Below are 13,255 nucleotides of genomic sequence, written 5' to 3'. Positions count from 1 at the left end.
TTCTTTACATCACATTGGTCAACACAATGCCCATATTCAGAGAGCAACATGATCTTGGGGCCCAGAAGTCAGGATCTGAATACACAGTGCATGAGACCAATGCCAACAGGGCAGAGGAAAGGTCCTGGAAACGGGGCATCCACAACCAGTAGGTAACTCAAAGTACTCAAAAATTGTGTTTGATGAACAATATAGAAGGAAATGAAAAAGGTGAAGGTTTTTGTTTTCATATAAAACTGTATTTGGCTCATTTTATCACTTTTAGAACCCTTAGAGAGGTTTACAACATTGGGATGGATGATGAACAGTCATTGGGTTCCTGCACTTATAGGAAGGAAGCAAAATACTGAGCTTCTAGCTCCATCCTCAGCTGTTCACTGCCTCAAGCAAAAACCTGGCACTATTTGCAAAGATAACTATTACCGCTCACCTGACGGTAATGTCGTAAAGATAAATGATAAAGACTGAGAAGGCTTGAACAACTACTCAGCATTCCACAATTGTCAAGGATTTGTTTTTCTTTTTCTTTCAAGCACTGAGGAGTGTTCTCATTGATTTAAAAATAAAAGTACTGTTTTTCCTTTTTAAATGCTGAGATAAATTATGACCCAAACATTTTAGCTGCTGTCACAATTACATGGAAAGAATGCATTACATATATTAAAACAATATCATTTAGGCAAGTTATGACTTAGCCTCAATATGGTGTGTGTTCACTATAATTGGTGTAGTCCAGGTGAGGAGGTTACAGACCACAATATGTATAAAGCCAAATTGGAGTCCTCTATTTAAAGCCAGCAACCAAGAGTACATTAATGCTATGGGAATACTAAAGGACCAGAGCTCAGGGCTGCCGCACTTATAAAGGTGAAAGCCACAATGGTATCCTTGTCAGGGATAGCTCAGGAGACGTTGAAAGCATTTGTTATTTAAGGATATATTTGGGGGTGTGCATCTGGGCCATACATTCGTTTCCAGGGTGAATGTGAGTGTTCAGGGGATAAGAGCTGAAAAACACCTGAGACAGACACAACTAAGATCAGGACAAGGTGACAGCACCTTGGTCACTTATGTAATTACACCAAAGACATTGAAAATAGCCCAAAATTACATTAAAGATTTTTTTTCTACTCTGGTCTAACTTATTGTTCGATTTTTTTTGAGGTTCTAATATAATTACATTATTCTTTCTACTTCACTCCTTCCAAAAACTCTCATTCCCCCTATACCCTTACTCTCTTTCAAATTCATGATATCTTTTGTTTGTTATTACCAAGATAGATAGATAGATAGATAGATAGATAGATAGATAGATAGATAGATAGATAGATTGATACATATATAGATACATAGATACATAGATAGATAGATGCATAGATAGATAGATACATAAATGATAGAGAGACAGATAGATGATAGTAGAAGATAGATGATAGATAAATGATAGATAGATAGATTATAATACATAAATATAGCCTGTTTAGTCTGTTATATGCTACAGTATATGTTACAGTCAGTTAACATTACAGTAAACATATTTTTTCAGCCAATGCAAGTGGTTGACCATTTGGTACTGGATAAACCATTTGTGTGCTCCTCCATGGGGAAAACTATTCTCCCACTGTCATAAGTCCTGTGTTGCCTGTAGTTCTTTGTCTAGGATGGAGGCCGTGTGGCCCTTAACTCTTCCATATTAGGATATCCATTGGTGTTATCCTTGTTCAGGCAGTGCATAGGCAGCCATGTTGATGAGACTTTATGGTTAATGCTTCTGACATTTCTAAGAGACACAATTGCACAGCAAACTCCCTTTTCCTCTGGTTTTGTTTTCTTTAATGTACACAGTGTTCTGCCAGAAAATGTGCCTGAATACCAGAAGAGGGCTCTAGAGCTCATTCTGGTTGGTTATGAGCCACTGTGTGGTTGCTTGGAATTGAACTCAGGGCCTCTGGAAGAGCAGTCAGTGCTCTTAACCTTTAAGCCATCTTGCCAGCTCCCTCTGACTTGATTAAAATTAAGCTAGTCCCCAAGTAATCCAACCTTCTTAAAGTCACTAAATGATTTTTAGCCTCTCCTGCCTTTATACATGGTATCCCAAAGACACCACCCATAGCTCAAAGAGCAATCAGACTTATCGACTTCATTGATAGCCCTAATCTTGACTGTGTAATCTACTAGCTACAGCTGACTCTTTTTCCTATTCAGATCATGTAAAGAATCATCCAAATACATAATGGGAATTAATATAGCCAGAAATTGACCACATGCAACTTCCAAGACCATTGGTCATTGGCAAACAATAAACAATATAAAACACACCCGCCACTTCTAGCTTAAGTTTCCTTCATCATGTGTAAAATGATCAAAGTCCACCTTACTTATATCATAGCTTCTTCTTTCTCATAAATCAACTAATGTTGGAATCTCTACCATGTTCCATGTCAAGATCAAAATCATCTGAAGGACAATACCAAATTCTTTAGAGCTAGGTTTCATATACCATTATTGTAAGCCAACTCCATCTAATCCCCACTCTCCTGACATTCCGATCATGCATAATGAAAAGTAAGCTCTGGGTTTCTCCCTATCACAGTCTCAGGACCCCTTTCCTTCCTGCCTGACATTTCCCTGTGTCTTGAGGTCTAAATTGTCCCTGCTTAAGAGGTAATCTCTGTTTTCAGAATTAATTGTGTCTTTTGAACATGAAATTTTGTCCTTGTTTTCCTCAGGTTATCTATCTTTTAGTTCATTCCAAAATCTTTGGCTCATGTTTACCATGTGGCTTTTTATGTCATCCATCTGAAAGCCTTAAAAACAATGAAATATCTCAAAGCCACAGCAGTCTTAATAATCGAAGTCTCAGTGGAGACCTTTCTACTTCTGTCTTGGTCTTGAGCTGTTCCAACAGAGCCCAATCTCTAACTCTGTGGGAGAAATCATCCTACTAAAAGGGAACCTCAGATCTGTGGTGTTGAATGCTCTTAATGCATCTCAGAGAATTATTTGTGAAGTGCCATTGTTGGCAAGAGTGCACATGTGTGCATTGGAAATTTACACACTGGGTCCCCTTCTTGAGCAAAAAATCTCTCAAAGCACAAATTTCAAATATGGTTGTCAATTATTAATCATCCTGGTATTATCTGTATTGGCTAATGTAGAAATATAGGCAACTTAGAAAATGAAAGCACTTCCCTCTCTTAGTACTTATTACACAGTAACATTGGAGCCCCTGTCCTTCTAACACTGTGGTTCCTATGATTGGTATATCATTCCACTCTGAATGACAAAAGAAAGTCTGCTTCAAATAAAAGTAGAGGAAAAGGCTTTCTCAATACTAAAATGAAGTCCACTGCCATGCTATTAAAAAAGAGAGAGAATAGAGAGTCTGAGGAGAACTCTCAGTCAGTGAAATATATTCCCAGAAAACATAAAGCCCTGAGGCTGCACCCCAGTACCCATCTAAGAAGCTAGGGGAGCGGGGAGCAAGCAGATGTGGAAGCACACACTCCTGTCTCAGTGCTGGGAAGGAAGTGCCAGAGGGCTCAATGCTGCCCAGTCAGCATAGCTGAACCACTAGCTCCAGGCAAAACTGAGAAACCTTGCTCAAACACCAGTCTGCAAAATGAACCAAGGAAAACTCCAAGTCCCTCTACACACATGTACACATATGTTCATGTGGACCCGGACGTACACAACTATAAAATTCATAGAGGACAATTGAAGGGAAAGAAGTCAAATAGCTAAGACCATAGGAGGGAGCGTTAGAGAGTAGAGTGAGTGAAGAACTTCCACCAGAGCCTGGAGACATGAGCTCAGTGCTTGGAGACCACTGGAAGTGGAAGGAGAGAACTGAATCCCTAAAGCTGTCCTGTGGCCTCTGCATATGCACAGATACACACATACACTCACACACACACACACATACATATAATGATGGTTTTCAAAACAGCATAGTTATTGAGACACAAAGATCAGACATCACTGGAGCTAGAAAATAAGCATAGCAAAGGGAGCACAGGAACATTTTTACACAAAGGGCAATTTTTGATACTTTACCGGTAGACACCTACCATATATATTTGTCAAATCCAATATGGTGTACAAGACCCAAGTGAACCTTAGAGGAAACTATTAACTTCTGATAGTGACACAGCAACATGGGCTAATCATGTAACTAATGTACAACTCTCATGGGGACCATTAATATTGGGAAAAGGTATGTATATGAATATGATAGAAGGGACACCATAAGGACCCTATACCTTTTGATAAATTTTGCTGTAAAGCCAGATTTCACAGGACAGAAGAAAAGCCTTTATAAAAAAAATGGCTTCATTGCATAGACCAATTGGGCTCACTATTACCTCATGCTTTGCCAGACTTGCTATCAGCACCACCTGAGGGAATTAACAAGAGAACCAAAGGAAGACAATAGGAAAAGCTACTAGGAACATAAAGGTTGCTGAGTGAATCCTACTTAGGCTCTATTTCTCTGTCTTTCCTTTTCCTGCCATCTCTTTTGTAGGTCTTTTATAGTTTTTGCCTCATATCTCACCGCAAGAACCTCAATATATGCCAGCAAACTGTCTTGTTCACAGACCTCTGCTCCCTTCCCTGGTTCTATTGCCACTGCTGTTGGCTTGCTTGTTTGTTTTTCCAAAGCTTGGTGTTCTAAAGTAAGCAGTTATTATGCGGTAATTCCAGCACTTGGGAAGTGAAAGCAGGTGTATCTCTTAGTTCAAGGCTAGCCTGGTCTACGAAACAAGTTCCAGGACAGTCTGGTCTACAAAACAAGTTCCGGGACAATCAAGGCTACACAGAGAAACCTTGTTTAGAGGAGGGGAAGGAGATCCTGAAGGTTCACTACTCAGACAGGAATGGAGTAGTTGGGGAATTATCTATTTTCTTTGATGTCAGAGACCACCTGAGCTAGGAACACTCCAGTACTGAGGTGACTCAATATTCAGGAAGAGGCATTTTCTCTAATGTGTCAGGAAGCAAACAATAGTTATGTCTTAGAAGCAGCATAGCATCCTTGCTGCAAGTCTCAAACATGCCACAAAGTCTCTATCCACATTTGAGAGGAAATAGCATCAGAGGTCCAAACCATGGCATGGGATGAAGGGCCAATATTACTTTGTAAGAACATTTAGAATAGACAATATTCTTGTAGCCATTTTGGAAAATATCATTTGCCATAGGAATTCTTATTGTATTATTGAGACTTTCAATTAATATCTTGGTATGCAACTCATTTGAGTGATTGGTTAGACATTGTTTCATACCTAACTTCTATTTTTATTATTAGATATTCTCTGTATTTACATTTGAAATGTTATCCCCTTCCCCTACCCCACTCCCATCCCCCCTCCACTTGTCTTCACAAAGTTGCACTTACTCCTAATCACCCTCTCCACCCCACGCCTTAGCATTCCCCTACATTGGGAAATCATGCCCTCCCTAGACCAAAGGCCTCTTCTCACATTGATGCCAGACACTGGTATCTTCAGCTACATATGCAACTGGAGCCATGGGTCCCTCCATGTGTGCTCAATGGTTAGTGTTTTAATCCATGGGAGTTGTGAAGGGTTTGGTTGGTTGATAATGTTCTTCCCATGAGCATGCTTGCAGCTAATCATCGGACTGAGGAGCTGAAAGGGGTTGCAACCTCACACCTAAGTTCTTATTGTATTAAATTATAAACCACAAGATGGAATGGTAATTGCAGCCGTGTTGAGTTAATTTACATAATATTCAACAAATACTCGGTACCTCGGGATACATAATATTAGTAGTAATATTGCAACTCTGGACAATACATGGAATTGGTTCATGATGATTAGTTTTATGTTTTTATTGGATATTTTGTGTATTTACATTTCAAATGTTATCCCTTTTCCCCCTCTCCCATTCCCCATCCCCCTCCCTTTGCTTCCATGAAGATGCCTTCACTCCCATCTACCCTCTCCCTAGCTTTATGTTATAATATTTGAAATGCATTCCACAAATGTCCCACATTGACCAAAATGTTATACCCCATCCTTGATGTGCAAGAGACAATTGGACTTAATTAGTCCAGTGAAGTCTTCGTTGCTTGAGAAAGGTACATAATTTCTTCTGAGAAATACAGAGAACATTGGAAATCCATAATTGAGTCTCACAGTTGAAGGAAGAAAATTGCTACCTTAAAGAAACTACTTTTCTTCTCTTTCATCATTAGTTGGTTTTAGTTTAATTATTTTAAACTTTATATTAGCAATTTGTGGAGTCCTTGAGTACCCATTTCAATCTACTCTATGAAATTAACTAACAGATGCAACTGTCCCTTTTCAGTTGACTTCATAGGTGGCTTTGATTCTTATGGATATCAAGGGCCTCAGAAGACATCCCACCTACAACTACAACCAATGTACATGTAAGTACCTGACTTTAAAGGTATTGTTCTGGGGTATGAAAAGGTAGTCAAGTAAATGTATCATGGTGCAAAAAAAAAAAAATGCATGCAACTTTCCCTTGGTTGTATATTTCCATTTTCTACTATTAATATTGTTTTGAGTAGGATGAATCTGAAAACATTTTCTTTGTGATTTATAAAAGAATGGCTTGTCAAAAAGACTGTCTTTAAAGTTTTTTTTAGCCTTTACTATCATCTACTTGGCTCAAAAGCCTCTGATGTATAACAACTCTTTGAATTTACCCAAAATGTGTATAGTTTGAAATTTTTCTAACAGTTGAGGTAGTTATGTATAACTACATAACACTCTCTGGATGCCCCAGTATAGTCCCAGTTGGTGCTGGTTTTACTCATATCATTGTTATCAGCTCTTCATAATGATATTCATCTGGATGACAAATGCCCATTCACTCTAGTGATGGCTACATATTCAAAATATATCAAACTGTGAGCCATATTTTATCAATGTAAAATAAATCAAAGTGAAACAGGAACATTGGAACTGAGGCTGATCAGACCCTTAGCTGTAGCACTCAAGAGCACAGACAAGCAACCATAGCCTGATTTTTATATCTGTGTCTAGGCAAATTCCCTTGGATAACAACTGATAGCAAATTCTATATCTCAGCATCAAGTGATATGCTGAATTGCAAGAGAAGATCAAAATAGAAAGTAAGCTTCCAATTCATTTTAAAATGTGAACTTCTCTCTGAAGATATGTTTGTTGTCCTTGTCCTTCACCATGAAGTCATTTACCTTTGGAGTCCCTCAGCATGTAGGATAATGAGTGGCATTTGGAGATATTTCTACTCCAAACAGATTAATCTTTAGAGATTTCTCTTTTAAAGGAGAATGATATATGCACTGTGTTTGACTTTTTCTGTGTCCCTTGTAGTTTCTGCAAGTGTTTGACTAGCACCATGCATTAAAAACAAATTGTTCAGAAATCCAGCGGTCTACATGCCATTTCCAAGCATCTCCCCTCCACACAGTAGATGACATATTCTTCCTCTGAATCCTTTCAAGCATCCATGTTCAACCACTGAGTCTCCAGTTTCATTATTTCAGAACTTGTGTCCCATCCTACACATGGCTGCCAAATTAATATTTTGGAAGCTTCAGTGACCTTCTCACTTTCCCTTCCAAAAAGGTAGTGATGATCCCCTGAGCCTTGTAAGAGTATTGTGGGCCTAGGCACAGTGTTTTATTGAAATGTTCTCTCTTCAACACTTAATAGCTTTTGTGCCTCGGCTATAAGCAAGTAATGCTAAACAGTCCTAGGACCACACCATCTTGGAGGAGAGGCCAACTAATACCTACTGGATGAGCATAGATACTCCAGTAGCTTCCCAGAGGCACCTTTTTCCCAACAGAAATAGAATGTTTGTGTTCTCCAAAAATGACACACATTTTTCCCACTCCTCGTGTTTTTTTTCCTGAATGTGTGTGTGTGTGTGTGTGTGTGTGTGTGTGTGTGTGTGTGTGTATCAAACATACTGTTTCCAATCAGGTATTTGTAATTCTAATGTTAAAATTTGGACAAGAATTTTAAAAGGACATCTTTATTAAGAATTAAATTTCCTAAGAAAAAAACTTTCCCTAATTTTCTTAGACAGGAAACCTTTACATGCCAAATAAACATAATCAGATATTGTTTTCCCCATCAATACCCAAGAATGGCAAAATTATATGGCAGTTTTTATGTCCCATTGCTCATGAGATTCTGATTATTTAGAAGAACTCACATATAACATGTTAGGGATACTTAAAGGTTCTTCACCTCTTCTGTAGAACATCCTATAGAAAACATCAGTCTACAAATCTCCATGGGTTTTTCTTTCTTTTTTTTCTTTTCTTTTTTTTTTTAGATTGTTTTTTTGTGGGGTTTTTTGTTTTTGTTTCATTTTATTTTGGTTTGATTTTTTTTTTGGTTTTAGTTTTTTTTTTTTTTTTTTTTTTTTAAATACAGCTCGGAGCACCCTCTTCTTTTCCTGACCCTTGTTGAATGGTCTCTTCAGTTCCTTAAATAGACTGTGAGCGAGCCTGGCATTGCCATTCCTGGCTTCCTTTCAATCTATCGCCTAGCTAATTTGGCTGTCACATTTCCATACACACCCTCCACCTTGGCCCCACCCCACTTATCTCCTTTTGACTTTACACTATTCACTGTTTAATGAGGAGGTTTACAACTGTGCAACCTTCAAAATCCATCCTCCTAAAGCCATCACCTAGTGGGATCGTGTGAAAAGTCAAACATGATTCACCTGTAAGCCTCATCCCAGCTAAGAGGCAGAGCCCCAAGCACATCCTCTGACTTTGCCATTTGGAATATACCTTTCCTGTAAACTTGACATAAAAATGTCTTGTAAAGTAAGAGTAATTTAACATCACGGGCCAATTCTGCCACCTAGCAATATTATATAGCCACTGGAAATAAAAGCTGTTCTTTTGAAGGAAAGCAAAATATGCACAGTTTTAGCTATGGGATTGCTACTGTATCCAACCAATCTGTCTCCTGGACAAAGTTATGAAGTCACTGCCAGGAAGAACACACAATTACAGCCAATGGTTATACCATTCTCTTTATTGGTAGTTCAATTGTGTGTGTTTTCTTAGTTTATAATTCTTCAGGTAGAATATAAAAGGAAGTCTCTCTCTCTCTCTCTCTCTCTCTCTCTCTCTCTCTCTCTCTCTCTCTCTCTCTCTCCCCCACCCCTCCCTCTGCCTACAGCTTATATATGAATAAATTGATATCTATCAGAAATCCTCATGTCATCTCATTAACTTCCAACAAAATAATTTTTTTATCCCAAGTGACCTATGTGCCATGGCACATACAGAATAGATATACGAACATATAGAAGGTGTCCCCTTCCTAGTAATATAAATGTCTTATGTTCTACTAGACAGGATGCAAAGTCACTGCATCATGTTGGCAGCTGATGACAGAACATGCTCATTTTCATCTGTTCCCTGGATAATCATGGGTGACCTCTGACAGTGACATGACACTACGGGACAAAGGGGAGGGAGAAGCTGCTAAAACCCAATTTCAGAACCTGCTTTCTCTTTATTCCCTCAATCTTTTTTTCTGTTTGTTCTTATACTTAGAGAAGTGGGGATGGGGGTAAGCAATAAGCACCCAGCAATCTCTCTTAACTAAAAGCACCTTTTCTCTTTCTCAGGTCAAAATAACACAGATGGCTTCTGTCTGTCAGCCCATGGACTCCTCAAATGACTTGTGCAGTGGCCTCTTGCCTTTTATGAAGCTCAAGAAACAAATGGATTTAAATACACATACATGTGATCAGACCAAACAGGAAGTTTCTCCATAGACACAAGTGAGAACACACACAAAACACACACAGAACACATACCACTGTCATTATCATGCACACATCAACTACACTGAACCTCCTCTTTCTGACTAAAACTGATAAATATGTAGGACACGCCCATTCTGGATTTCCTAAATGCAGGCTCTCTTCTCCAGGCCTTTGAAGGTGGGAAGGAGTTGTGTGGGTGTCCTCTGAAGGCTCCTACTTAACCCTCTGCAGCCCAGCCAGTTGGCTCTGTGAAGTGCCAAGTCAACCCAGGCACACGAGTTTGGAAGCCTGTTCTCTGCACACCATACCATACATCTTGATCGCACCACAGCTACTTTAGTTGCAGAAACCAGTCAAACAGAATACACCGTGATGACCTTGTACCAAATGCAAAATGGCAGGTCGTTGGCCCTAAAGGCTATAACCGTACATACTTGCCTTAAACCACCTGCGTTGTGTGCCCGAGACTCTCAGTGCAGACGTCCCCCCCACCCCCGTCACTTCCTTTAGGTGAACACACTGCTATTAATTCTGGACAACTTTGACTCTGTCTCACATCAAGGAATAAGACTGGACCACTCAGCAGCTCCAGTGTGTCTGTAAGAAAATGAGGTTTTACTACTGAGCCTCTTCGGTGGCCACAAAGAGACAAAGAACCAACAGCAACAGTAACTGTCATCTTCATGTCTCTTAAACATGGCCTTCTGATGGTGGAGCAAAGTAAAACGTACCAATGAACTGAACTTATTCGTCTACTGGACACGGAAATGGCTTAACTGGTTGGTTCTCTTTCTTGCACTTTGAGTGCTTTTCTAAGTCTCTACAAATGGCTTTTCCTAACACAGAAACCGGTGTGGATTCCTAGGACAGAGGCCAACTAACTATGTATTAGCTATGTTTACTCTTTTATATCTAATTCAAATCCAAGACCCAATGTAGGTGAACTTTCTTTTTCTAACGTCAGCGTACGAGATTATTTTTGGGGTGGGTGGGTGGGGATCAATAGTTAACTTAGTGAAATCTTTGCGATCTCTTTGTGGTATTTGGGGGATCTGTTGTGTGTTAGACTGTATTCCAATTCTCCTGTATTAGTGTGGCAGAAAAAAAAAAAAAACCTGTGCTGTTGATGTAGTTGGCAATATGATACCTTTGGAGACAATAGTAGGTCAATGTGTTTATGGGATACTCTGAACTAGGGAATTTAGTTCTGTATTTTCAAGCACTCTTTGGTTTTTCATTAGTGAAACACATAATTAGCTCAAGCTTATCAGTAACACAGATGATTCATGTTCTTCTTGTTTCCTTTAAATTGTTTTTTTTAGCACATCACCTTCATGTGCAGTGAAGTTCAGACTAAGAAGTTAGGCATTGGCATGGAACCGCTCCTTTTCTCTTGGTACTTCGTTTTGTTCACTGGGTTAACTTTTTCTTTTCTTTTCTTTTCTTTTTTTTTTTCACTAACCCACTCAGATCTCCACTAAGACAGGCCAGTTGCTGTCTTTGCAAAGATGTTCGCAACACATGCCCACTTAAAATCCATTCAAAAACAACGAGGGAACTAAAAATGGCCGTTGGGACGTAAACCACACGCACAAAAAGATTTCAACACTCACACTTGAGCTTTCCCAATGGCTTGTACATGTGTGAAATGGACAGTTGCGGACATGTCAGTGAAACCTCCTACGGTGTTTTTATAGTGATATGCATGTTTAATGTTTGAGGAACTAGTCACCAATGCACCATCCTTTTATTCCTAAAGTATAAATACTAGACATGCCAGAGGCTGTTCTAACGTGACTATTGAAATGAGGTTTCACTGCTGCTGGGATGGGGTTCCACTATGTACAGGGAGGGCGTAAAATAAGACGCCATGTTTCTTTTTAAGTTGCAGCCAACTCTCCACCAAGTCACTATATCATCACTAACAAATTTTTTAGAAACGTTAACTACTCGAGAGTAGTCAGTGGACAGATCTTTTTAGGAGCAGAAAGCACAGTACTGTGAAATTCCAGCTGAGAAACATCAATGCTGTACAGCTGAATCCTCCTCAAAAACCTGGTGAAGAATGCTATTTTTCTAGGCTGAGCTTTTGTTATAAACCTGATATTCTGAAAGCAAGAGTTAACTATCCTGATCTGTCTTTCCCTCCCCCCCCCCTCCTGCATTTGTTAATTCTGAATGTATTTTTAACAGAGTGATTTTTTTGACTTTACTAGTGTAATTTGCATTTTAAAAATAAAAGGAAAAACGAATATGTTTCTGAGCCATCCCTGAGCTTCTCCTGGTGCGTTGTGATTGTGTTGCTGATAGTTTCAAACTCTAGTAGCCTTGTGTGCTGCTGCCGCCAATGTTGTATGCAATCCATTGAGTGGCCAGCCATGAGGAATTGCCAGGTCCAGCACCATTCCGGTTCAGCTATACGCAACATCTGCTTCCATTCTGGCAACACTGGGATTCCGCTTAGACTATCTAAAACAGGCTTGCTATCACCTGACAGACCATTTTCCTACCTTGTGCGATTTTAGCTTTAAAGGGCATACATAAAATCGGTTTGGTCCAAAAAGATGGCTCAGGAGGTTAAGATCATTGGCTGCTCTTCCAGAGAACCCAAGGGTGACGCTCACCCATCACTCATGGGCAACTCATGACCTTTGTAACTCCAGTCCAGGGGATTCATCACCTGTCTTGTGACCTTCACAGGCACTAGGCACGAAAGTGCTGTATAGATATACATGAAGGAAAAACATCCATAGCCATAAAGTAAAACAATTAAAAAAAAAAACAAACATTAGGTTAATTTACAAGAGGGAATTTTAAATTTAAAATATTCATATGTGTGCTTGTAAGTGTGCATGCAGGTACACGTCTCTGGAGGTCAGGAGATATCTTCTTTGTTTAATAAGGTAGAGTCTCTCACTTAGACCTGGGGCTCACCAGTTAGGCAGGCTGGCCATTGAGCCCCAGAAATCCACCCATTCTTGCTTCATGGGTATTAAAATTACAGGGAAGTCAGGGCGCAAGCTCAGTGCCAGGTGCTCCGATGGAAACATTTACCACCAGAGCTATTTATTGCTCCAGCTCCTATACTAGTATAAATGAAATAACAAAAAGACTTGCCTGATTACCCCTTTGATAACACAAGCTGTTGTTCATGTTGTTAGAATGTGGATATGTATCTTGTCAGAAGATGAACCTACGGAAACAGCTTGGAGTAGGGGAGGCAAACAGAAAAACTAACCCCTATTAATTGCCCTCAATTATACCTGAAGTTCACTGTTAGCATGGACAGACAGACAATAGCTGGCCCAGGCTAAACACATATCATCTAACACAAATCAAAATCCCAACACTAAAAGCAAGGGCCTTAGAGGCTGTGCTGTGTACCAGAGGGTAAAGATGTGGACTTCCAGTGGTTGGTTTGTTAGCTACATGGTAAGAACCAAATGTCCAGGTGGTGGTCACAGAAGCCTGTGAG

At 39.6% G+C, this 13,255-nt stretch overlaps 1 protein-coding gene across 2 annotated transcripts in view; it reads left to right on the top strand.

Annotated features, from left to right (window-relative positions):
- Nucleotides 1-6,419, top strand: part of NKAIN2 (sodium/potassium transporting ATPase interacting 2) — a gene marked incomplete at both ends in the record, with an annotated part of 975,028 nt that extends 968,609 nt beyond the window's left edge. For both annotated transcript variants that reach the window (XM_080929354.1, XM_080929353.1), the window contains one exon: nt 6,334-6,419. In XM_080929354.1, coding sequence (XP_080785480.1) covers nt 6,334-6,419 — 86 coding nt within the window. The remainder of the gene's footprint in view (nt 1-6,333) is intronic.
- Between the last annotated feature and the right edge of the window lie 6,836 nt (nt 6,420-13,255).

This window comes from Micromys minutus (assembly GCF_963924665.1).
Source record: "Micromys minutus genome assembly, chromosome: 15".
Taxonomy (NCBI): domain Eukaryota; kingdom Metazoa; phylum Chordata; class Mammalia; order Rodentia; family Muridae; genus Micromys; species Micromys minutus.
The sequence above is the reverse complement of the archived record's forward strand: the minus strand, read 5'-3'. Positions and strand labels throughout refer to the sequence as shown.